We start from the raw sequence: 20,146 nt of genomic DNA, 5'->3' as shown, positions 1-20,146 counted from the left end.
TCCCAACGTTGTTGAAGAAAACGAAAACCGGATGAAAAACATCCGCCTAAACAACCTCTTCCGCTTGCAGTGGCGTTGGCATCTGAGAAATAATACAATTGATTTGTAATTCTAGAAACAAAGTGCCGATTAAATCCTTATTTACCACAAATTAAATGAAGAAAAATGCGTATTTTTAATTAATTTTGTTCTTACATTGACACATTGAAACAATTGTACAAAAATAGACCAATGCTTAGCAAAACAGCTGTGATATTATGTGTGTGAGTGCATGTGTGTATGTTGATGTACAGTAGTTGAGCATGTGTCAGTAACAGTCCACGATGACGTCTTCAGTGGGCATTGTAGCCGTCAGTATGTCTTGTAGCAGGGACAGGGGAGAGTTCTGAACATAATCACTGCTCTGACTCACAACGCTCTGCCTCTCCTCCAGAGCCAGCGAACACAGCACCTCACACACACTCACGTCCTCACACACACTCACGTCCTCACACAAACTCACATTCTCACCACCACACACAACCTCCTCTCCTGACCTATCACCGGCCTCCGAGCCAGCCTCATCCAGCCTATCAGAGTCCCCTGTCTGTCTCGGCCAACCGCAACCCTTCCTTCCCCGTCTCATCTCCAGGCACTTCCTGACTACGTCCCGCTCCCAAGCCTGCCCCCTAACGTCACACGTCACCTTGGCAACCTCGCCGGTCGCCGTGTCGCCGTCGGGGAAGAGTGTGCGTCGCAGCGCAAGCAGCACACCGCATGCCTCCTGCCCCACCGGCCTGTCGCAGTCAAACACCCCGTTTAGGAGCACAAGCACCACTCCTGTCTGAACCAGACTGCACAGAGCGGCCGCTAGGTCTGTCCCCCCACAGCCACCATACTGAGACCCCAGGGGTGTGTCTTTGTCGGTGGGAATGTGTGTGGTCTGTGCTGGCAGGGTTGGCATCATGGCGTAAGGGTGTGTGTTTGACCCCGGCCGTGACCTCTGAACCGGAAGTACTTCCTCCATCAGCAGCTCAGCCAGCTCCAGGGTGTGAACTTTGACCTCCCAGTCCAGGTCAGCACTGCCTAGCTGTAGGACGGCTTGCAGGGGCGTGGCCAGGGACCAGGAAGAGGATGATGAGGATGATGAAGGGCATGTCTTGAGCCAGGTGACGAAGAACTGGACAACAGCTCGTCTCGGAAAGGCCTCGGAATCCTGGGAGAGGATCTCCAGAAGTCTGGGTATTATGGCAACCTAGAGAACACACAAACATAGACACACAGGTATAGACACCATAGAAAATAAGCCAAAGCGGGAGTTTACAATAGGCAGGTAAATATCCTCCACAGGTGCTAATGGTGCATTCACACAGCACACTGGATTCAACCCTCTGTGTGGGCGTTGGAAGCTACGTAGTGCTAGCTACTATGCTAGCTACTATGCTAGCTACTATGCTAACTACTATGCTAACTACTATGCTAACTACTATGCTAACTACTATGCTTTTATCACCAAAAGCAGAAAAAGGTCTTGTTAGCTCCACACCGCGCCGCTGCCTGTGTGACGCCCCGTTATTCAGGCCTCACCTGTTCCAGCACGGCAGGCTCCGCCCCCTGTTGGAGACTGAGCCGTAGTGTCACTGCCAGGCCAGCGATGGCGCTAGCTCGCACGTAGCTCTCAGGGTCGGCCAGCGCCTCGGTGAGGAGCGTGGTGGTACTGCGGCCCAGCGAGCCCTCACACACGACAGCCAGCTGGCTGAGGAACTCCAGGGTGGAGTCACGCACCTCCCAATGAACATCACACACACGCTTCCTCAGTACCGGGAGGAGCTCTGTGGCGTACAAACACACACACACAGACAGACAGACACATGCACACAGACAGACACACACAGACAGACACATGCACACAGACAGACACACACAGACAGACAGACACACACACACACGGGTGAATATCAACAGCGAACAAGGTAACTCCAACAGGATTAAGCACCTTGATTGTGATTGGTGGAATTTACCTTCTGTGAGCAGGTGTGTGACAGACGGGCTGGAGGCACAAACACCAAGCCACCTTAACAAAGCCTGATAGGTCTTCTTACACACCTGGTACACACACACATGGTACACACACACACATGGTATACACACGGTCCACAAATAACCTAGTTGTCAACTTATCAATCACAAGTCTGTAGGATCTGAACAAACAAGAACGTATATACTGTATATAACAGTGTGGTGTGAGTCTGGGTTCTGCAGGTACAGGATCACACTCTCACACACACACACACACACACACACACACTCTCACACACACACACTCACAGTGGGGTGTGAGTCTGGGTTCTGCAGGTACAGGATCAGGAGAGAGAGCACCTCCTCCACTGCAGCTCCTGAAAAGCAACAAATACAGGTGACATCTTAAACCTGTCCCCTCGCACAAACACACACACTCACACACACACGCTCACACACACACAGCCAAGAGCTGGTTCCTTACCTGGACAGCTGCTGAGGTTCGCAAGAGCATCCAGGCCACACCTCTGAATCTTACTGCAGCCAATCAGATTACCACATGCCTTGTTGCGGCCAATTGGCTCAGAGCAGGAAGCTTTGCCAGAGCCAATGGGAGAGGGGGCATGGCCTCCACAGATCCTGAGTAGTGACATCACAGAGATGACAACAGAGACTGCAAGAGTGGGCAGGTAGTCAGGGACCTGTTGACACACACACACACAGCTGTATTACCGTGTATGTGTCCTGGAGGAGAGCTGTGTTGTATAATGTGTGTGAGTGTGTGTGTGTTACCGTGTGTGTTAGTGTCTGTGTGCAGGACAGGCAGACAGACAGAAGGGACACACAGGTGGACTTGCTGTTCAGCTGCTCAGCCAGCAGAGAGCGCTGGTCCTTCGTGCTGCTCCCTGGAGACAGACACAGTTACTGCAGTACGAGTGTGTGTGTGTTACCTAGGGTGTGTGTGTGTTACCTAGGGTGTGTGTGTGTGTGTTTCCTACGGTGTGTGTGTGTTGCCTAGGGTGTGTGTGTGTGTGTTGCCTAGGGCATGTGTGTGTTACCTGCAGTGTGTGGCTCCAGGAGAGGTACTCCAGTAAGGATCTCCAGGGGCAACATGAGTATGGAGATGGCCTTGAGCGTATGCACTGGGTCACTGGAACACGAAAAGGATTAACTGCATTGACTTCTAACACCTATTAAAGAGTTGTTCTGCACACTGCAGTAATGCAGTAACACAGACTGAAGTGATGCAAAAAATATTATGATTCAGGGCGATATCGTCTCCGTGGTTACCGGTGGTTCCTCCGCAGCATGGCGGCGGCAGCGTGGATGGCGTCGAAGGAATTCTGGGAATCCAAGATGGCGGTCAGCAGTCTGCAGATGGTCGGGTCAGGTACAGGGAGCCTGGAGGGACACCAATACCCTCATATACATAAACACACACATTTATATACATACATATACATGTCCAATACTCCCAACGGCTTCCAGATTCCCCTACGCTGTTGGATATCTGATTGGTGAGGACAGGTGTCCATCATATATAGAGGCACTCCCCACTAGCCAATCGAAAATCATGCTGGACCAACATAATCACGTTGCTTGGTCTCTCATAACTCTGTGAGTGTGTGGTTTCACAAGTGTCTACAGACAGGGCCTGACCCATGACCTGTAGGCCTCTGGTTGCTATGCTAACCAGGCTAACTGACCTGTACGCCGTCAGCAGGACGTCTGTGAGCTGCAGCATGAGCTGGCTGCGGCCTGCTCTGACCAGTGGCTCCAGGAAGCCTGGGACTCGCCTGAGCAAGGTTCCCCAGAGAGGAGCCCTGGCCTGGGTTAGGAGCAGGCCCAGCAGCCTCAGGCTCTGGAGGGTCTGGAGGTGCTGGTCGGAGGTCAGAGACTCCTCCAGGTGGTCCGTGATGGCGACCGTGACGCAGGCGTGCTCCGCGCTGCTCGCCATGGCCACAGGGAGGTGTTCCGGGCCAGTCGCCATGGCCACATTGAGGTGTTCCGGGCCAGTCGCCATGGCCACATTGAGGTGTTCCGGTCCAGTCGCCATGGCCACAGGGAGGTGTTCCGGGCTGTTATCCGTGGAAGCATCTGCTTGTACCGCTTCACCCTCCTCTTCGGACGATCCCATTGGCTGGAAGAAGACCACCAGGTGGGCGAGGAGTTGATTGGCAGCTGAAGCCACGAATAGGCTGGGGTCTGTCTGGAGATGGAGGAGGGGCTTGGTGAGTCCTGATGGGCCAACATTAAAGACAGAGATACAATAAGTGGACACACCACTGTTTAGAATGAGAGACAGAGGCTGTTCAAGACTAGATATATCTAGCTGCTTATCCAGCTCTGACAGCCCTAGACACACACCTCTCTGAACCAGGAAGTGGAGAGCCAATCGATGCTGCAGCATGCTCCTCAAACCCTGGATCCAGCCAATCCGCACGCAGGGATCCTCCCATAACCCCGCCTCCTGCCAGCCTTCACTGTTGTAGGCCACGCCCAAAATGGAGCCCTCCTGAGGATGGAGAGCAGAGATATCAGCTATGTCTCTTTTTCCAACCCTCTGTCTCTCTGTCAATCCCTACCTTGCACCAATTTCGTGATACAAAGATAACACACTTTGTGAGGAGAAGGGTGAATGATTAGCACCCCAAGGTGCGCCATCATGTTACCTGCAGGAGCCTGAAGCCGTCTTCCCTCGCCGCTAGCAGGCCAGTGAGCCTGAGAGCGAAGGAGAGGATGCTGGGACCTGTAGTTTTGTTGTGGAAGACGGTGGATAGGAAGTCAGTCAGACACGGTTGGATCTCCAGCCGGGAAAGAGAACAGTCTGGAACACAGAGGATATGATTCCAGCAAAGTGTATAGACATGAGAGAGACGGATAGAGAGCGAGAGGGGAGGGAGAAAAAGAGAGAGTGTGAGAGAGAGAGGTAGCACGAGGCAGTTTATCCTTGTTTTAAGGAAGGAAGGAGTCCCAGGGTTAGTTGTTCACCTCCAATATCTTTGGTCAGTCCAGAAAGCCAGTCTAGGAGTTTCTCCAGGCTCGTGTCGTCCGGTAAAGACTGCTTGGGATCCGCGAGGACCTCACACACACGGGGCAGCAATGCGAGACAGTCTCTGTCCATGGTGCTGAAAAGTGGACGTAAATGAACCGGTCAATTTAAATGCTAACCGGATTCCAGCTAACTTGGCTAAGTTAGACAATACATTGTTACTTCACGCCACATCAAGCATAAACACTAGCGTCACTCCCTGGAAAATATAACGCGTTTAGCTTTGTCCTCTATATTTCACACCCATTGACTTTTACACCCACGTATTATATCGTTACAAGAAATTAATCTAGAGAGTAAACACATTATTTTACTAACTTTGAGCTTGCTAGTTGAAATGTATCTTATCTCGCGGGAACGTTTCTCATTCTACGTGAGAGTGTAGCTACGGAAAGCAGAGTGTGTGGTTTGTAACAGCACCAAATATGACTTGAAACTGCGTCGTTTCTCTGATCTATCACTGTTTGATAGACTAAATCTCATTACTAAGCCCGTCTACATACCATCCATTTCTTCTTCCGGTACAGCGACGCCGGTGGTCCGCGCAAATTCCTGCTCTACGTTTTCAACACTTCGTCCATTTTCACGTAATCGCACATGGTGCCACACCAGTCGCTAACCGTCTGCCGTCCACAACGCAAAATTATATTCTATTGACACTATCAAACTAACCCCAAATCAGTTAAATGCAAGATACGGTAGATATGGCGGACGACCCTGAGTATGACGAAGAGGAGCCTTCCTTCAGCGACCCAGAGGACTTCGAAGATGACATCGAGGATGAGGGTATGCGGCCGCAGGAAATATGCCGGCTTTGTGCGGCCTAGCTAGCTAAGCACTTACCTTTAGCTAGCTAAAGTCTGGCTACACATGACCGAGTTAGCTACAGTGTTGTTGTCTATGGTTTAGAAAATATTGTCGAAAATATTTAGAATTCATCCGAAACCTAAACGACTGTTACTGCATGTCGATATGTTAGCAAGCAGTCAGAGATCAACTCAAGCGAACGTCAGCTAGCTAACGTTAGCGGTTATTATGTAGCTAGCATGCTAACGCCTCAGTCAAGCCTCGCCCTCGCGCATCTTCTCTAAATGTCCCATGTTTGAGTTGATCTGCTAATGGCGGTGTTACGGCATATCTTACCTGACTGCGGGGTGAGGTGGTTTAAAATATTTTAAATATGGTTCAAAAACAACCATATTTGCAACTTAAAAGCGGTAGATGAGGACTACCATCTGCTAGAGTAGCTAGCTAGAGTTGTCGCTAGCTACGATCAGATAAGGACTAGCTTTCCAACTGGCAGTTTTCGGTGGCAAAAGAATAGCTTATGTATTTCACACCTTTCCAACCAACCCTGCAAGTTACCGTCCTACCCTCGCAATTTGACGACCGCTTTGTCCTGCTGTGTTGCAGAGATGCTCGAGGATGTGCTTCGGGAGAAGCCTCTGGAAGCAGACGGTATCGACTCGGTGGTGGTGGTGGATAACGTGCCCCAGGTTGGCCCGGAGAGACTGGAGAAGCTCAAGAACGTCATCCACAAGATCTTCTCAAAGTTTGGAAAAATCACGAACGAGTTTTACCCCGACGCAGACGGTCTGACCAAAGGGTGAGTAGCCGAAGAATGTGGAAATGCCTTTAACGTGTCCTAATCATGATGAAGGCAACATCAACATGCATTGAGTAGGATTTGTTAAAGCAACATTTTCAGGTCTCTTTGGAGAATAGCTACATTCAGGTGGCTCTCTCTGACACAGTTAGTGGTCCAGCCTTTACTATCCTAGCAATCACTCACAGAAACACACTCTCTCTGTCACTCACACACGCTCTCTTTCACACACGCTGTCTTTCTCATTTACACACACGCTCTCTAACACACTCTCACACTCTTACTCACTCTCACAATCTCTCTCACACACACACACACACTCTTTCTCACTCTCTCTCTCTCTCCTACCTGTCAGGTATATCTTCCTGGAGTACGGGGCTCCGACGCAGGCTCTGGAGGCGGTGAAGAACGCCGACGGTTACAAGCTGGACAAGCAACACACCTTCAGGGTCAACGTCTTCACCGACTTCGACAAGTAAGAGTCACTCACCGGACCTCCTCTCACAGCCCCTTTCTACACAACAAAGGGTGCCAGGCACAGTGCTGTACAGTAAAAACTAAGAGGCCCTGACACACGAGAGACAAGCTACACACATGACACAGCAGATCTAGGATTCTGTTTTCTAGAGCCCCTCAGAGCAGGGAGGCGAGCTGGGTGTTCAGAGAGGATGTAAAGGAGACAAGCTGGGTGTTCAGAGAGGATGTAAAGGAGACAAGCTGGGTGTTCAGAGAGGATGTAAAGGAGACAAGCTGGGTGTTCAGAGAGGATGTAAAGGAGACAAGCTGGGTGTTCAGAGAGGATGTAAAGGAGACAAGCTGGGTGTTCAGAGAGGATGTAAAGGAGACAAGCTGGGTGTTCAGAGAGGATGTAAAGGAGACAAGCTGGGTGTTCAGAGAGGATGTAAAGGAGACAAGCTGGGTGTTCAGAGAGGATGTAAAGGTGTCCAGGCCAGGAGAAGTCCTACAGGACAAGGTTACACTTTGTCTTTGATCTATAGTCTCGTTATTGACCAATAGGACGAAGCTGAGACCAAATGAAATGTGTGTCGTTATTAATGTACCGTGTGTGTGTCTGACATGCTGTCTAACTGTGTGTTCCAGGTACATGAACATCAGCGATGAGTGGGAGACTCCAGAGAAACAGCCTTTCAAGGACTTTGTAAGTCGGTTCAGTCATGATATGTCATCGCATGTTCCTAGTGGCGTGTGCTCGCTGTGGTGTGTTGAAATGTTTACAAGCTCACCTGACACTTCATCCTGTCGAAATATAACACACTGGGTGGTGTTATCGTAGAAAGTGTGCAGACTTCATTGTTTGTTTTTACTTCCTGTGTGTGTTACCAGGGTAACATGCGTCATTGGATCGAGGATTCGGACTGCCGTGACCAGTACAGCGTCATCTACGAATCAGGAGAGAGGACAGCCATCTTTGCCAATGACGCTAAGGAGCCAATCGTAGTTGAGGAGAGGGCGGTGAGTAAACAGTCTCGGCCTATTGCAGCAGAGAGTGGATTGTTTCAATTGCTTTTGATTCTGACATCACAAGCTTCAGATACAGGGTGTTGATCTTTCTGCTGTCCTGTACATCCCTTTCTTCTTCTCTCCTTTCTGCACCTGCTTCTGTCTCTCAACACCTTTCTCTCCATCCCTCTTTTTAACTGTCTTGTTTTGTCTTCATCCTCTCTCCATCCCTTTCTCTATATCCTCTCGCTCTCTCCATCCTCCTCTCTCCGTCCCCCTCTCCACCTCTCTCCATCCCCCTCTCCTCCTCTCTCCGTCCTCCTCTCTCCTCTCCCCCTCCTCAGCGCTGGACGGAGACCTACGTCCGCTGGTCTCCCAGGGGGACCTACCTGGCCACCTTCCACCAGAGGGGCATTGCATTGTGGGGCGGCGAGAAGTTCAAGCAGATTCAGAGGTTCAGTCACCAGGGGGTCTCTCTCATCGACTTCTCCCCCTGCGAGAGGTAACCAATACCCCTCATCAATGAACACTATAACTGATCACTTATCCATCCTCCCCTAGCCCCTGATTTATGTAGATCTAAATCCGCTGTTCATGAACTAAGTACTGACCCACATACTCAAAGGCTCATGGGTAATCAACACACCTTTCATCCTTCATAAAATGATCCTAGTGATCAGTTTATATACATGCAACGCGTTGTTTCAGTCACCAGAATCACTACCATCACAAGAGAAACTCGAGCGTGTCCCCTGACGAAGTGCACTTAAGACACTGTTTCAGGGTGGCTGTGAGCAGCTGTGTGACCTCTGGGTGACCTCTGACCCCTCCCCCAGGTACGTGGTGACCTTCAGCCCCCTGATGGACACCAAGGAGGACCCTCAGGCCATCATCATCTGGGACATCCTGACCGGACACAAGAAGAGGGGCTTCCACTGCGAGAGCTCCGCGCACTGGCCCATCTTCAAGTTAGTACACACACACACTGGCCCATCTTCAAGTTAGTACACACACACACTGGCCCATCTTCAAGTTAGTACACACACACAAAACTATACACACACATGTTAGTCCGTCGACACATGGATTCAGCCTTACTTATTTGATGTGGCACTGCCCCCCCCCCTCTCAGTAGAGGCTCTAAACGTGTGTGTGTGTGTGTGTGTGGCTTCAGGTGGAGTCACGACGGAAAGTTTTTCGCCAGGATGACCCAGGACACTCTAAGCATCTACGAGACTCCAGTAAGTCTGTCTCTCTCTCTGCCTGTCTCTCTCTGCCTGCCTGCCTCTCTCTCTCTCTGCCTGTCTCTCTCTCTGCCTGTCTCTCTCTCTGCGTGTGTGGCTGACACTAACATCTTCCTTGTCTCTCTCCAGTCTATGGGCCTGCTGGACAAGAAGAGTCTGAAGATCTCTGGAATCAAGTAAGTCCTGTTTCCTCAGACCCCTCTGGGTGTAGATCAGCCTGTCAGGCCCTCAGGGACCCCCTGGAGTGCAGGGTTTTCTCACACACTCTCACTCCCTTCTCTTCCTCCCTCCCTCCCCCCAGGGACTTCTCCTGGTCTCCAGGAGACAACATCATAGCGTTCTGGGTTCCGGAGGACAAGGACATCCCTGCTCGCGTGACGCTGATGCAGCTGCCCTCGCGGCAGGAGATCCGGGTGAGGAACCTGTTCAACGTGGTGGACTGCAAGCTGCACTGGCAGAGGAACGGGGACTACCTGTGTGTCAAGGTGGACCGCACGCCCAAGGGCACGCAGGGGGTCGTCACCAACTTTGAGATCTTCCGCATGAGGGAGAAGCAGGTGCCGGTGGACGTGGTGGAGATGAAGGGTGGGTCTGGACCTAGACACAAACAAACACACGTAAACACAAACAAATAGAAAAGAAGCAACTGCTAATAGATGGAGATAAGATGGTAACAGAGTGGAGTCTTTTCCTCGAGGGGAACTCTGAACCTATTTTCATCTAGTAGCAGTTTTTCTTTGTATATGATACATTTTTTATTTATTGTACATTGTACAGTTGCTGTATTTTTTTTTGTTGTGATTTTAAACAGGTTTATTGTGTATAATGTTTTCCTCTGTGCCCATTTCCCTGGCGTGGTTGTGCCCTTGCGTTCCTCCTGCAGAGGGCATCATAGCGTTTGCCTGGGAGCCCAACGGCAGCAAGTTTGCCGTTCTGCACGGAGAGACGCCCCGCATCAGCGTGACCTTCTACCACGTCAAGAACAACGGCAAGATCGAGCTCATCAGTGAGTTAGCGCCTTCCTGCTGTTCTCAACACTTTACGGCGCTCCGCCACGCTTTACAGTGCTTTGTTTACTTATTTCAACACATCTAATTAGATTGAAACAATGTAATTTATTAACAACTCCAACGTATCGTGTGTGTGTGTCCCCAGAGATGTTTGACAAGCAGCAGGCCAACAGCATCTTCTGGAGTCCTCAGGGACAGTTCCTGGTGCTGGCCGGACTCAGGAGGTGAGCCTGTGTGTGTGTGTGAGCCTGTGTGTGTGTGTGTGTGTGTGTGTGAGTCTGTCTGTGTGTGTGTGTGAGCCTGTGTGTGTGAGCCTGTGGTAACCCCTGTCCTCCCCAGCATGAACGGGGCGCTGGCCTTCGTGGACACGTCAGACTGCACCATGATGAACATAGCAGAGCACTACATGGCCTCCGACGTGGAGTGGGACCCCACCGGACGCTACCTGGTCACCTCCGTGTCCTGGTGGAGCCACAAGGTACACACACACACTACCTGGTCACCTCCGTGTCCTGGTGGAGCCACAAGGTACACACACACACACACACACACACTACCTGGTCACCTCCGTGTCCTGGTGGAGCCACAAGGTACACACACACACTACCTGGTCACCTCTGTACACACATGCTATCATACACATGCTTTCAATAATTCACTAATGCATTAATTCATACACAATAATCCAGACACACTGGCCTGTAATAAGATTAATTAATGAGTTTCTCTCGTCTCGTCTGCCTACCTGTTTGTGTACCTGTGCGTGTGCGTGTGCGTGCGTGTGCGTGTGCGTGTGTGTGTGTGTGTGTGTGTGTGTGTGTGTGTGTGTGTGTGTGTGTGTGTGTGTGTGTGTGTGTGTGTGTGTGTGTGTGTGTGTGTGTGTGTGTGTGTGTGTGTGTGTGTGTGTGTGTGTGTGTGTGTGTGTGTGTGTGTGTGTGTGTGTGTGTGTGTGTGTGTGTGTGTGTGTGTGTGTGTGTGTGTGTGTGTGTGTGTGTGTGTGTGTGTGTGTGTGTGTGTGTGTGTGTGTGTGTGTGTGTGTGTGTGTGTGTGTGTGTGTGTGTGTGTGTGTGTGTGTGTGTGTGTGTGTAGGTGGACAACGCCTACTGGCTGTGGACGTTTCAGGGACGTCTGCTGCAGAAGAACAACAAGGACCGCTTCTGCCAGCTGCTGTGGAGGCCACGACCCCCCACCCTGCTCAGCGCCGACGAGATCAAGGTGAGGGAGGGAGATGGGGGAGGGAGGGGATGAGGTCATTGATTACTGATCCAGTGGTGGTATTAATGCTACCCTGGGGTCTCTTTCTACAGCTGATCAAGAAGGATCTGAAGAAATACTCCAAGATCTTCGAACAGAAGGATCGTCTCAGCCAATCAAAGGCCTCCAAGGTGAGCAGGAGGGGGAGGAAGGGGCGCTGCTTCAAAACAGGCTGTTTTCTAATCTAGTCTGAGGATCCCAGCTGTAAGTAACCTGCGTTTGTCTCTCTCTCTCTGTGTGTGTGAGAGTAGGAGCTGGTGGACAAGCGCAGGTCCATGATGGAGGACTACCACCGCTACAGGGAGGAGACCACACGCACCCACCAGGAGCAGAGAGAGCTGCGCCTGGAGCTGAGAGGAGGTACACCTGACCCCTCACCTGTACACCTGACCCCTCACCTGTACACCTGACCCCTCACCTCTAACCATGACCTCTCACCTGTACACCTGACCCCTCACGTGTACACCTGACCCCTCACGTGTACACCTGACCCCTCACCTGTACACCTGACCCCTCACCTGTACACCTGACCCCTCACCTCTAACCATGACCCCTGACCTGTACACCTGACCCCTCACCTGTACACCTGACCCCTCACCTCTAACCATGACCCCTGACCTCTCTCCAGGAGTGGACACAGACGAGCTGGACAGCAACGTGGAAGACTGGGAGGAGGAGACCATCGAGTTTTTTATCAACGAAGAAATCATTCCCCTCGGAGATCTGTAGTCCCCTACGCAGGTAAGACACACACGCACTCCCTCACATACACACGCACACACACTTTAATATCATCTACCTAAACTCACAAACATTCATAGGTAGAAGACTAATTTGTACATTTTTGGGCTGATATTTTAAATACTATTTCCTCCTCCTCCCCCACCTCTCTCTTTCTCTCTCTCCCCCTCATCAGTTCAACCGTTTGTTTGTGGAGAGGAGAACGAAGGTGTTGATTGGAGGAGGAAGACCGCGCTTGGAATCTTGGAAGTCGCCAGAGTTCTGACATTCTACCTTTGTGACGTCATCAAAGCGTGCCTTGTCGCGTAGCGATTACAGCGAGCGAGGGAAGGAAGAAAAGAGAGGAGAGAGGGAGCAAGAGGAGAAGCATTTGAACCTTCCCCTCTCTCTCTCTCTCCCATCTCCAGACCCCTCCCTCTCCTTTTTTCTGGTTCTAGAAATATAACAGTCCTCCCCCCCTCCTCTCCCTCCCTCCTCCCCCTCTCCTGGACTCAGTTCATACCTGCTGCCCTGGGCTGAGTGGCAGGTCTGGTCACCGTCGTCATGGCTGCGGAAACGCCCGTGGCTCCAAACGAGGGGGGTGTTGTGAGCGAATTAGCGACTGTGTTTTTTAGGATGCTGAGATGGCATTACAGCGGTTTGTATCCTCCTCCCTTTAGACTCAGATATGTTCTACTCCTCCTCTCTCATTGGCTGGACAGCCTGGGGGCGTGTCTCCATAAAGAAATAAAAAAACATGAAAAAGGTGTAATCATCTGTGTGGTTTTGTCAAGTTAGGTTTCATGTAGATAACTTGTAACTACAACCTAGCTGTTGCTTGGGGGGTTATATGTCCTTTGTCATATACAGGTGTACACGTATGTTTATATTTATATATTTTTGCTTGTGTTTAAAAAGAATGTTTCTCAGCCTGCTGCAGGGTTGGTTTAGACGCTTCTGTCTCTATGGGAGCAGGTGCGGTGACAGCGTTCCAAGCTGAGTTAACACTGCGTGCAGTTATCTAATTCTGTGTAGATTAATTTGCAGAAGTGACGTGACCATGAGGCAAGAGCTCTTGTTTGTTTCCAAGACAAGTCTCAGGGAACACGACTGAAAGGTTAACAACAACAAAAAAAACCTTTGAGAAGAATAAAATAGTCCAGGCCACGTTTCAGTTTATGTAGAAGTGACCATGACTACCAACACCTTTACATTTACATTTAGTCATTTAGCAGACGCTCTTATCCAGAGCGACTTACAGTAAGTACAGGGACATTCCCCCGAGGCAAGTAGGGTGAAGTGCCTTGCCCAAGGACACAACGTCAGTTGGCATGACCGGGAATCGAACTGGCAACCTTCGGATTACTAGCCCGACTCCCTCACCGCTCAGCCACCTGACTCCCCAGATTGGGGAGTCAGACTTTAGATTGGGTGTTATACCTTTAATTCACTTTATTCATCCCCAAGAAATATTCAAGTGCCCAGGTAACTCACAATGTACAGTTAAAGAACAAGTAATAAAAATATAGCTGCAAGCAGCGATGCAGGTTCCTCCGCAAAATGGCAATATATTATAAATATGTACCCAGATCTCTTCATTATGGTCCACACTGTGGGAGATAGAGAGAAACAGACAGTGACACACACACACAGCCTGTGTATGAAGAGTGTTCAGGAATAGAGATGATTACCAAAGTAAAGGGACCTGGTTGTGTGTGAAGAGTGACAGTAAGAACTCAATATCAGGACCTGACTGTTCTCAGACCAGCATGACAAACACAGAGAACGTAGAAACACAAACAGCTTCTGTAACCAGGTGACCAGAACCTCAACAAATCATCATTCTATAATAATCAACTACTACTCAGCATTAAACCTGGCATATGAAGAGGAATGTATCAGGGACTAACTTGAGTTTCTCAAGTCTACAGAGTGGACCAGAGAGAACTGTGTCTCCCGGGTGATTGAAGCTCAGGTCCAACTCTCTCAGGGGGCAGTTTGAGCTGAGAGCTGAAGCCAGAAAAGCACAGCCTTCCTCTGTGACTCCACAGAACGACAGCCTGCAGAGAGAAGTCATCAGGACGTTACAACACTGCTGCCCTCTGCTGGTGGGTGTTGTTGACATCACTGGGTACATTGTTGACTGACATACATTTACTTCTTCAACATGTTGTATGTGTCCCTGTCTGGTTCCATGTGTGTCTGATCACTGACCTCAGGATCTCCAGTCTACAGTGTGGACTCTTCAGTCCATCAGAGAGCAGCTTCACTCCTGAATCCTGCAGGTTGTTATGACTCAGGTCCAACTCTCTCAGACAGTTTGAGCTGAGAGCTGAAGACAGCTTTCTACAACTGTCCTCCGTCAGGTAACACCTGTTCAACCTAAATCAGACATGAGGAAACACATGACAACATGAAGATTAACTCGTACACAGGAGTGATAATACAATTATATATTCCACAAAAGTGAAAATGCATCTATAGTTAAAAGTATTTTCAATGACCGTGTTACCATAACATGATCATGTTCATTATAACATCCTCTGCCTGTGACAGTCTATGTCCATCAATGTGTACTGGGTTATTTTAATGTGAAGACTCCTCTACAGGTACTGACCTCAGTGTCTCCAGTTTACACTGTGGACCTCTCAGGGCAGCAAGGACAACATTCAAGTCACCATCTTCATGATCATCATAATAATCATCATCAACAGAATAAGACACTAATCCTCTCCAAGTGCAGCTCTGTCAGAGGACAGTCTGGTGACTGGAGGGAGGAGGCCAGTGATGCACAGTCCTCATCGCTGAGAATCATGTCAGTCAGTCTGTAGAAACACAACATTCATGAGCTGCAGTGTGGCGAAGTGCTTAAGACTGTTGACTGGAGGTCTCTTGGGAGCCAGGATTCACATCCCATCCACACCTCTGTCATACCTCTGTGTTTCTCCTGATACATAAAGATAATATTCCTGTTGTTATATATCAGTTTGTAGTGTTTACACTACTTTGATAAAGTATTTGTAATCCATACAGCCAGTGATGTACTAAATGTAAGGTGTGTTTAGAAATACTCTAATTCACTCTGCTGAGTTGAATATTCCCTTTTGAATGGTTACTATGGTAACCCAGCTAATAGTAACTATGAGTGGCAGACTTATATAAACTTCAAACAACTCCCCCATCTCTCCTACCTTCTGTGTCCTATACTGTCTCTGAAGGACTGTGATTGGTCTGTAAAACAATAAAACTAAAATATACTGGAGGGAGGAGGCCTGTGATACGCAGCCCTCATCGCTGAGAATCATGTCAGTCAGTCTGTAGAAACAGAACATTCATGAGCTGCAGTGTGGTGAAGTGGTTAAGACTGTTGACTGGAGGTCTCTTGGCAGCCAGGATTCACATCACATTCAGGGTTCCTACAACAAACATCAAATTTAAAAAGTCCATGATTGTAATATTAATGCCATTTATTCCTTTGACTAAACTTACTAGATAAACAGACCACATTTTGGTTTCTGTGTGGTATTGCCGAATAACGTCATAATATTTTAACCTAACACTCGTTGACTATGTTTGGGACTGTTGGACCTGTTGAAATAAAGCAAACCAATGAGTCTTTGACAAGACATCTCGCGAGGGTTTGTATTTGGAGTTCTCTCTCCTCCAGTGGCTCCGTTGCTGCTCAGCTCTCGTAAACTGTCTCATCCACCGACCGGACGCCTAGTAACCCACTCTGCGAGACACCGGGATGGTATAGGAGCAGCGGGAGGCATGGTACCTCTTCTAAAGGTAAACCGGTAGACTTTCGCGTTCAGTCAACATTTGTGAAGGCTCCAATTAACGATTTTGGTAGGATACTAACCGTTAATTAACGGGATAAACTGTTAATCAGTGTCTCTTGACAGCTAACCGGTGCCGTGATGCCATATATTTCAGACGAGTTGAGATAGCCTGTCTGTCGGATGAAACGGGAAAACAGTAGAAACGGGAGACGAGTAGACGTGTCTCAAGCAGGAGTGACAGTAACTTGGCAGGATAGAGAAGGCTGCAGGAAAGCGCAGTGGAAAGTGGTGGAGCGAGAGTGTGTGTGTGAGTGTGTGTGTGTGTGTGTGTGTGTGTGAGAGAGAGAGAGTTTCTGTTCATTCCCTAGTGAAAGGGCAACATTGTACAGGGCTTGTAGTCTACTGTATAAATTAGGTTCATTTTCAGAGAAGGGGGTTAGAGGAGGAGTGAGCGGGAGAGAGAGAGAGAGAGGGATAGAGAGAGAGAGAGGGGGAGAGAGAGAGACAGGGGGAGAGAGAGAGAGAGAGAGAGAGAGAGAGAGAGAGAGAGAGAGAGAGAGAGAGAGAGAGAGAGAGAGAGAGAGAGAGAGAGAGAGAGGCAGTTCCTTGTGGACGCGTTTCAGGATCAGTCTGTCTACAGCACTTGCAGACCAAGCCGGAAACACACCAACTCGGATGAACAGCTCAATCACATTTACGCTACTTTTTATTCATTTAGCAGGCGCATAGGTAATCAAATTGAAGTACAAAATGTGCATATAAAATTTAATAAAGATCAAGGAGCGGAAGTATAGGCGTCGTTATAACGGTGGTCAGTAGGCTATCAAGTAACTGGAAAACACGCCGTAAAGATAACCTCAAAATACCAACTCCTGCGTTAAACGATTATGACTAATTATCATACTCATTATGACTAAACCCTTGGATAAAAAAGTTAAGTCGTTCAAAAGGATGATTGTTGTGAAAGAATGCGTCTAATTGTTATGAAGAGGTTCTTGCAACCTAATTATTTTGTTGACGATATGGAACTTGATGGTGATTTTGTGATCCGTGGGTAGACTTTTGGTCGCGAGGTGGCTGGGTTCGAGAAACGTTTTTTGCAGTGCACGGTTCTGAAGTCGCACTCTCGCGCCAGGAACACCACAGCGCGGAACAACAACCGGCTGCTTCCCTCGGGACGGAGCTGCCGTTTGTTCGCAGCTCGGTGCGAACCGAAGTACGAACATTCCCACGGTGCCGTTATCTCGTGTGTTTCTTTTCGGTGGTCAGATCCATTGGGGAATGAAGGCTTGAATTACTAATGGTTAGAAACCCGGTCGGACGAAGAAAGATGTGTTTGTCCTTAATTATGTGGTTTAGGTTCACATCTCAAGTCCTATACTTACAGCTTACAAAAGTGAATAATAATCATTCACATGATTGTTACGTTGAATTAACTGTATTGAATCACTCCAGCTTAGGAAACAACAAAGTCTGCAGCCTGGAAAATAGGCTTTTTTCCCGTCCTTTTGTTTGCATCACAAAGAACAAAACCTTGTATTTTATAAAATCCACAAATTCTCATACTGTAGTCCAATCCAGACTCCTGGGTGTGGAACAAACAGTGACTTTCTGTGCTGTTTTGTTCACCCTGTATTTATTTACTGTGACCATCTCGCTTCCTGTTTCTCCCAGGTCTGGTTGCCGGCCAGGAAGTGTCTTTGGGCATGAGGCGGCATTGCCATGGAGCTCAGATAGACCCGCCCTCTTTCCAGTTTGTTTGTTGGTGTTCCGGTAACCATGGGAACGTGGCGGCAGGTGCGTGCCGCCTTCCTGATTGGCTCCCTCTTCATGATCCTGCTCATCATCTTATACTGGGACGACGTGAGCGCGCTCAACTTGTACGACCCTCTGCATGACCTTTACACCCGCCGTGACCCCTGGTTGACATCGACGCAGACCTCCAGCCCCCCCCCCTCCCCCGGCCCATCCCTCACCCCTCCCTTCTCACTCTTCTGGGGGAGCTTGGCTGCCCTGGGGAGGCTGTTTTCCTCCCTGCCCCCCTCCAGGGGGGATCAGACTGGGGTTGACCCCATTCTTGGGGAGGTGGCGGAGCCAGGAAGCCACTCCCACCCTCCCCTTGACCTCATCACTCCCGCTGGGCAGAGGAGAGGCAAAGAAGAAGGGAAACAGAGGATGAAAGCAGAGGAGAGGGAGGTGGGGGAGGAGAGGATGAGAGGAGAGGAGGAGAGGGAGGTGGGGGAGGAGAGGAGGAGAAAAGAGGAGGAGGGGAGGCAAAAGGAGAGGAGGAGGCGGATCAGGGGTGTGTGTTCTGGAGGCGGTTCTGTGGAGTTCCCAGGGAGGACTCGGACCTTTAACCAGATCCCCAACACCGAGCTGGATCACCTGATTGTGGACGACAAACACAAGGTCATCTACTGCTACGTACCCAAGGTAGGACTGTGTGTCTCTCCTCAACCCACCTTCTCTCTCTTTCCTAAGGTGACCTGTGTGTGTGTGGACGTTCCTCAAGGTGGCGTGCACCAACTGGAAACGCGTGATGGTCGTCCTCTCCCAGGGTCTCCTAGCAACGGACGGACAACCCTACGCCGACCCCCAGGCGGTGCCCTCGGACCTCGTCCACAACTCCACCCTCCACCTGACCTTCGCCAAGTTCTGGCGTCGCTACGGCCGCCTCTCACGCCACCTCATGTCCGTCAAGCTCCAGAGCTACACCAAGTTCCTGTTCGTGCGAGATCCCTTCGTCCGGCTCATCTCAGCCTTCCGGAACAAACTCGGCCAGCCCAACCAGGACTTCTACCGGCAGTTCGGCGCCGTCATGCTGCGTCGCTACGGCGACGGGGGGGCGGAGCTCCCGGAGACGGCGGCAGAGGCGTTCTCGGCGGGGCTCCGCCCCTCCTTCACGGCGTTTGTCCGTTACCTGCTGGACCCGGAGACGGAGAAGGAGGAAGAGTTTAACGAGCACTGGCGTCAGGTGTACCGGCTCTGCCACCCCTGCCAGGTACGCTAAAGATGCTATCATGCTGATGCTAATACTGATGCTATCCTGCTAATACTGATGTTATCCTGCTAATGCTAACACGGCCACCCCTGCCAGGTACGCTAAAGATGCTATCATGCTGATGCTAATACTGATGCTATCATGCTAATAATGATGCTATCATGCTAATAATGATGCTATCATGGCTAACACTATAATGGCTAACATCCCAGTGTGTTTCTGGGCATCCAGGTGAACTACGACTTTGTGGGTCGTTTGGAGGATCTGGAGCGTGACGCTGACCAGCTGCTGAGGATTCTGGGAGTGGACCGCCTGATCCGCTTCCCGCCTAGCAACAGGAACCGCACGGCGACCAGCTGGGAGCGTGATTGGTTCGCTGGGGTTCCGCTGGATCTGCGGAGGAAGCTGTATGAGCTCTATGAACCCGACTTCAAACTGTTCGGTTACCCCAAACCCCAGGATCTGTTACACCTGTAACCACATGCTGTTACACCTGTTACCTACACACCTCAAACACACCTGTTGCCATGGTTGCGTGTTGCCCCTGGTTACACAGGCAGTTGCAACACTGGTGGTGCCTTGAAACCCACAGACCTCAGACCACTCTGAGGACACTCAAGAGGGGTGTGTGTGCGTGTGTGTGTTGCAGAGGGACTTCAGTCAGGAACGTACTAGTGTCTCCTGAACTGTTTTGTAAAGGGAAGAACATTGTGTAAAAAAAAAATCTCCCAAAAAGTTAACTTTTTAAATACTTTTTTTAAATTAATAAATCTAACTAGTTTTGATATGGCCAAACAGACTGGCACGGCTATATTTTGTGCTACTCTGTTTTTACTGTGTACTAATGTGTTTGTTTAATTTCATGTGAGTTCTGTTTCCTATTCTGTCGCCCTCCATTCTCTTGCACATAAAGCATCACTTGTTGCGTGTGCTCAATGCTGTTGTTCCACGTGGGCCAAAATCACATCGAGGTCTTTCTCAAACCAACCCTCTTTTTAGCCCCGCCCCTAGTGTTCTC

The 20,146-nt window shown here is 49.8% G+C and overlaps 3 protein-coding genes across 3 annotated transcripts; 2 read left to right on the top strand and 1 right to left on the bottom strand.

Moving 5' to 3' along the window:
* Positions 1–156: 156 nt before the first annotated feature.
* Positions 157–5,434, bottom strand: brat1 (BRCA1-associated ATM activator 1). Its single transcript, XM_067259040.1, has 13 exons — positions 5,369–5,434; positions 4,990–5,126; positions 4,671–4,825; positions 4,366–4,513; positions 3,705–4,236; positions 3,289–3,399; positions 3,057–3,148; positions 2,791–2,903; positions 2,483–2,699; positions 2,308–2,375; positions 2,001–2,085; positions 1,567–1,811; positions 157–1,234 (listed from the first exon to the last, which is right to left on the bottom strand). The coding sequence occupies exons 2-13, from the start codon at positions 5,120–5,122 to the stop codon at positions 308–310; spliced, it is 2,826 nt and encodes a 941-aa protein (XP_067115141.1). The 5' UTR covers positions 5,123–5,126; positions 5,369–5,434; the 3' UTR covers positions 157–307.
* A 205-nt stretch (positions 5,435–5,639) lies between these two features.
* Positions 5,640–13,112, top strand: eif3ba (eukaryotic translation initiation factor 3, subunit Ba). The gene is made up of 18 exons (XM_067259062.1): positions 5,640–5,836; positions 6,464–6,656; positions 7,012–7,131; positions 7,758–7,815; positions 8,001–8,129; positions 8,462–8,619; positions 8,954–9,085; positions 9,292–9,358; positions 9,491–9,537; positions 9,663–9,946; positions 10,245–10,367; positions 10,517–10,595; positions 10,711–10,849; positions 11,461–11,586; positions 11,679–11,756; positions 11,877–11,985; positions 12,254–12,366; positions 12,542–13,112. The coding sequence occupies exons 1-17, from the start codon at positions 5,737–5,739 to the stop codon at positions 12,352–12,354; spliced, it is 2,043 nt and encodes a 680-aa protein (XP_067115163.1). The 5' UTR covers positions 5,640–5,736; the 3' UTR covers positions 12,355–12,366; positions 12,542–13,112.
* Positions 13,113–17,897: 4,785 nt separating this feature from the next.
* On the top strand, positions 17,898–19,914 carry LOC136965085 (carbohydrate sulfotransferase 12-like). The gene is made up of 3 exons (XM_067259083.1): positions 17,898–18,560; positions 18,640–19,128; positions 19,360–19,914. Exons 1-3 carry the CDS (start codon positions 17,907–17,909, stop codon positions 19,603–19,605), a joined length of 1,389 nt encoding a protein of 462 aa, XP_067115184.1. The 5' UTR covers positions 17,898–17,906; the 3' UTR covers positions 19,606–19,914.
* Positions 19,915–20,146: the final 232 nt, after the last annotated feature.

The sequence above is a fragment of the Osmerus mordax genome, chromosome 21, assembly GCF_038355195.1.
Source record: "Osmerus mordax isolate fOsmMor3 chromosome 21, fOsmMor3.pri, whole genome shotgun sequence".
NCBI lineage: Eukaryota > Metazoa > Chordata > Actinopteri > Osmeriformes > Osmeridae > Osmerus > Osmerus mordax.
Note: the sequence above shows the minus strand (reverse complement) of the source record. Positions and strands in the feature narration are given on the sequence as shown.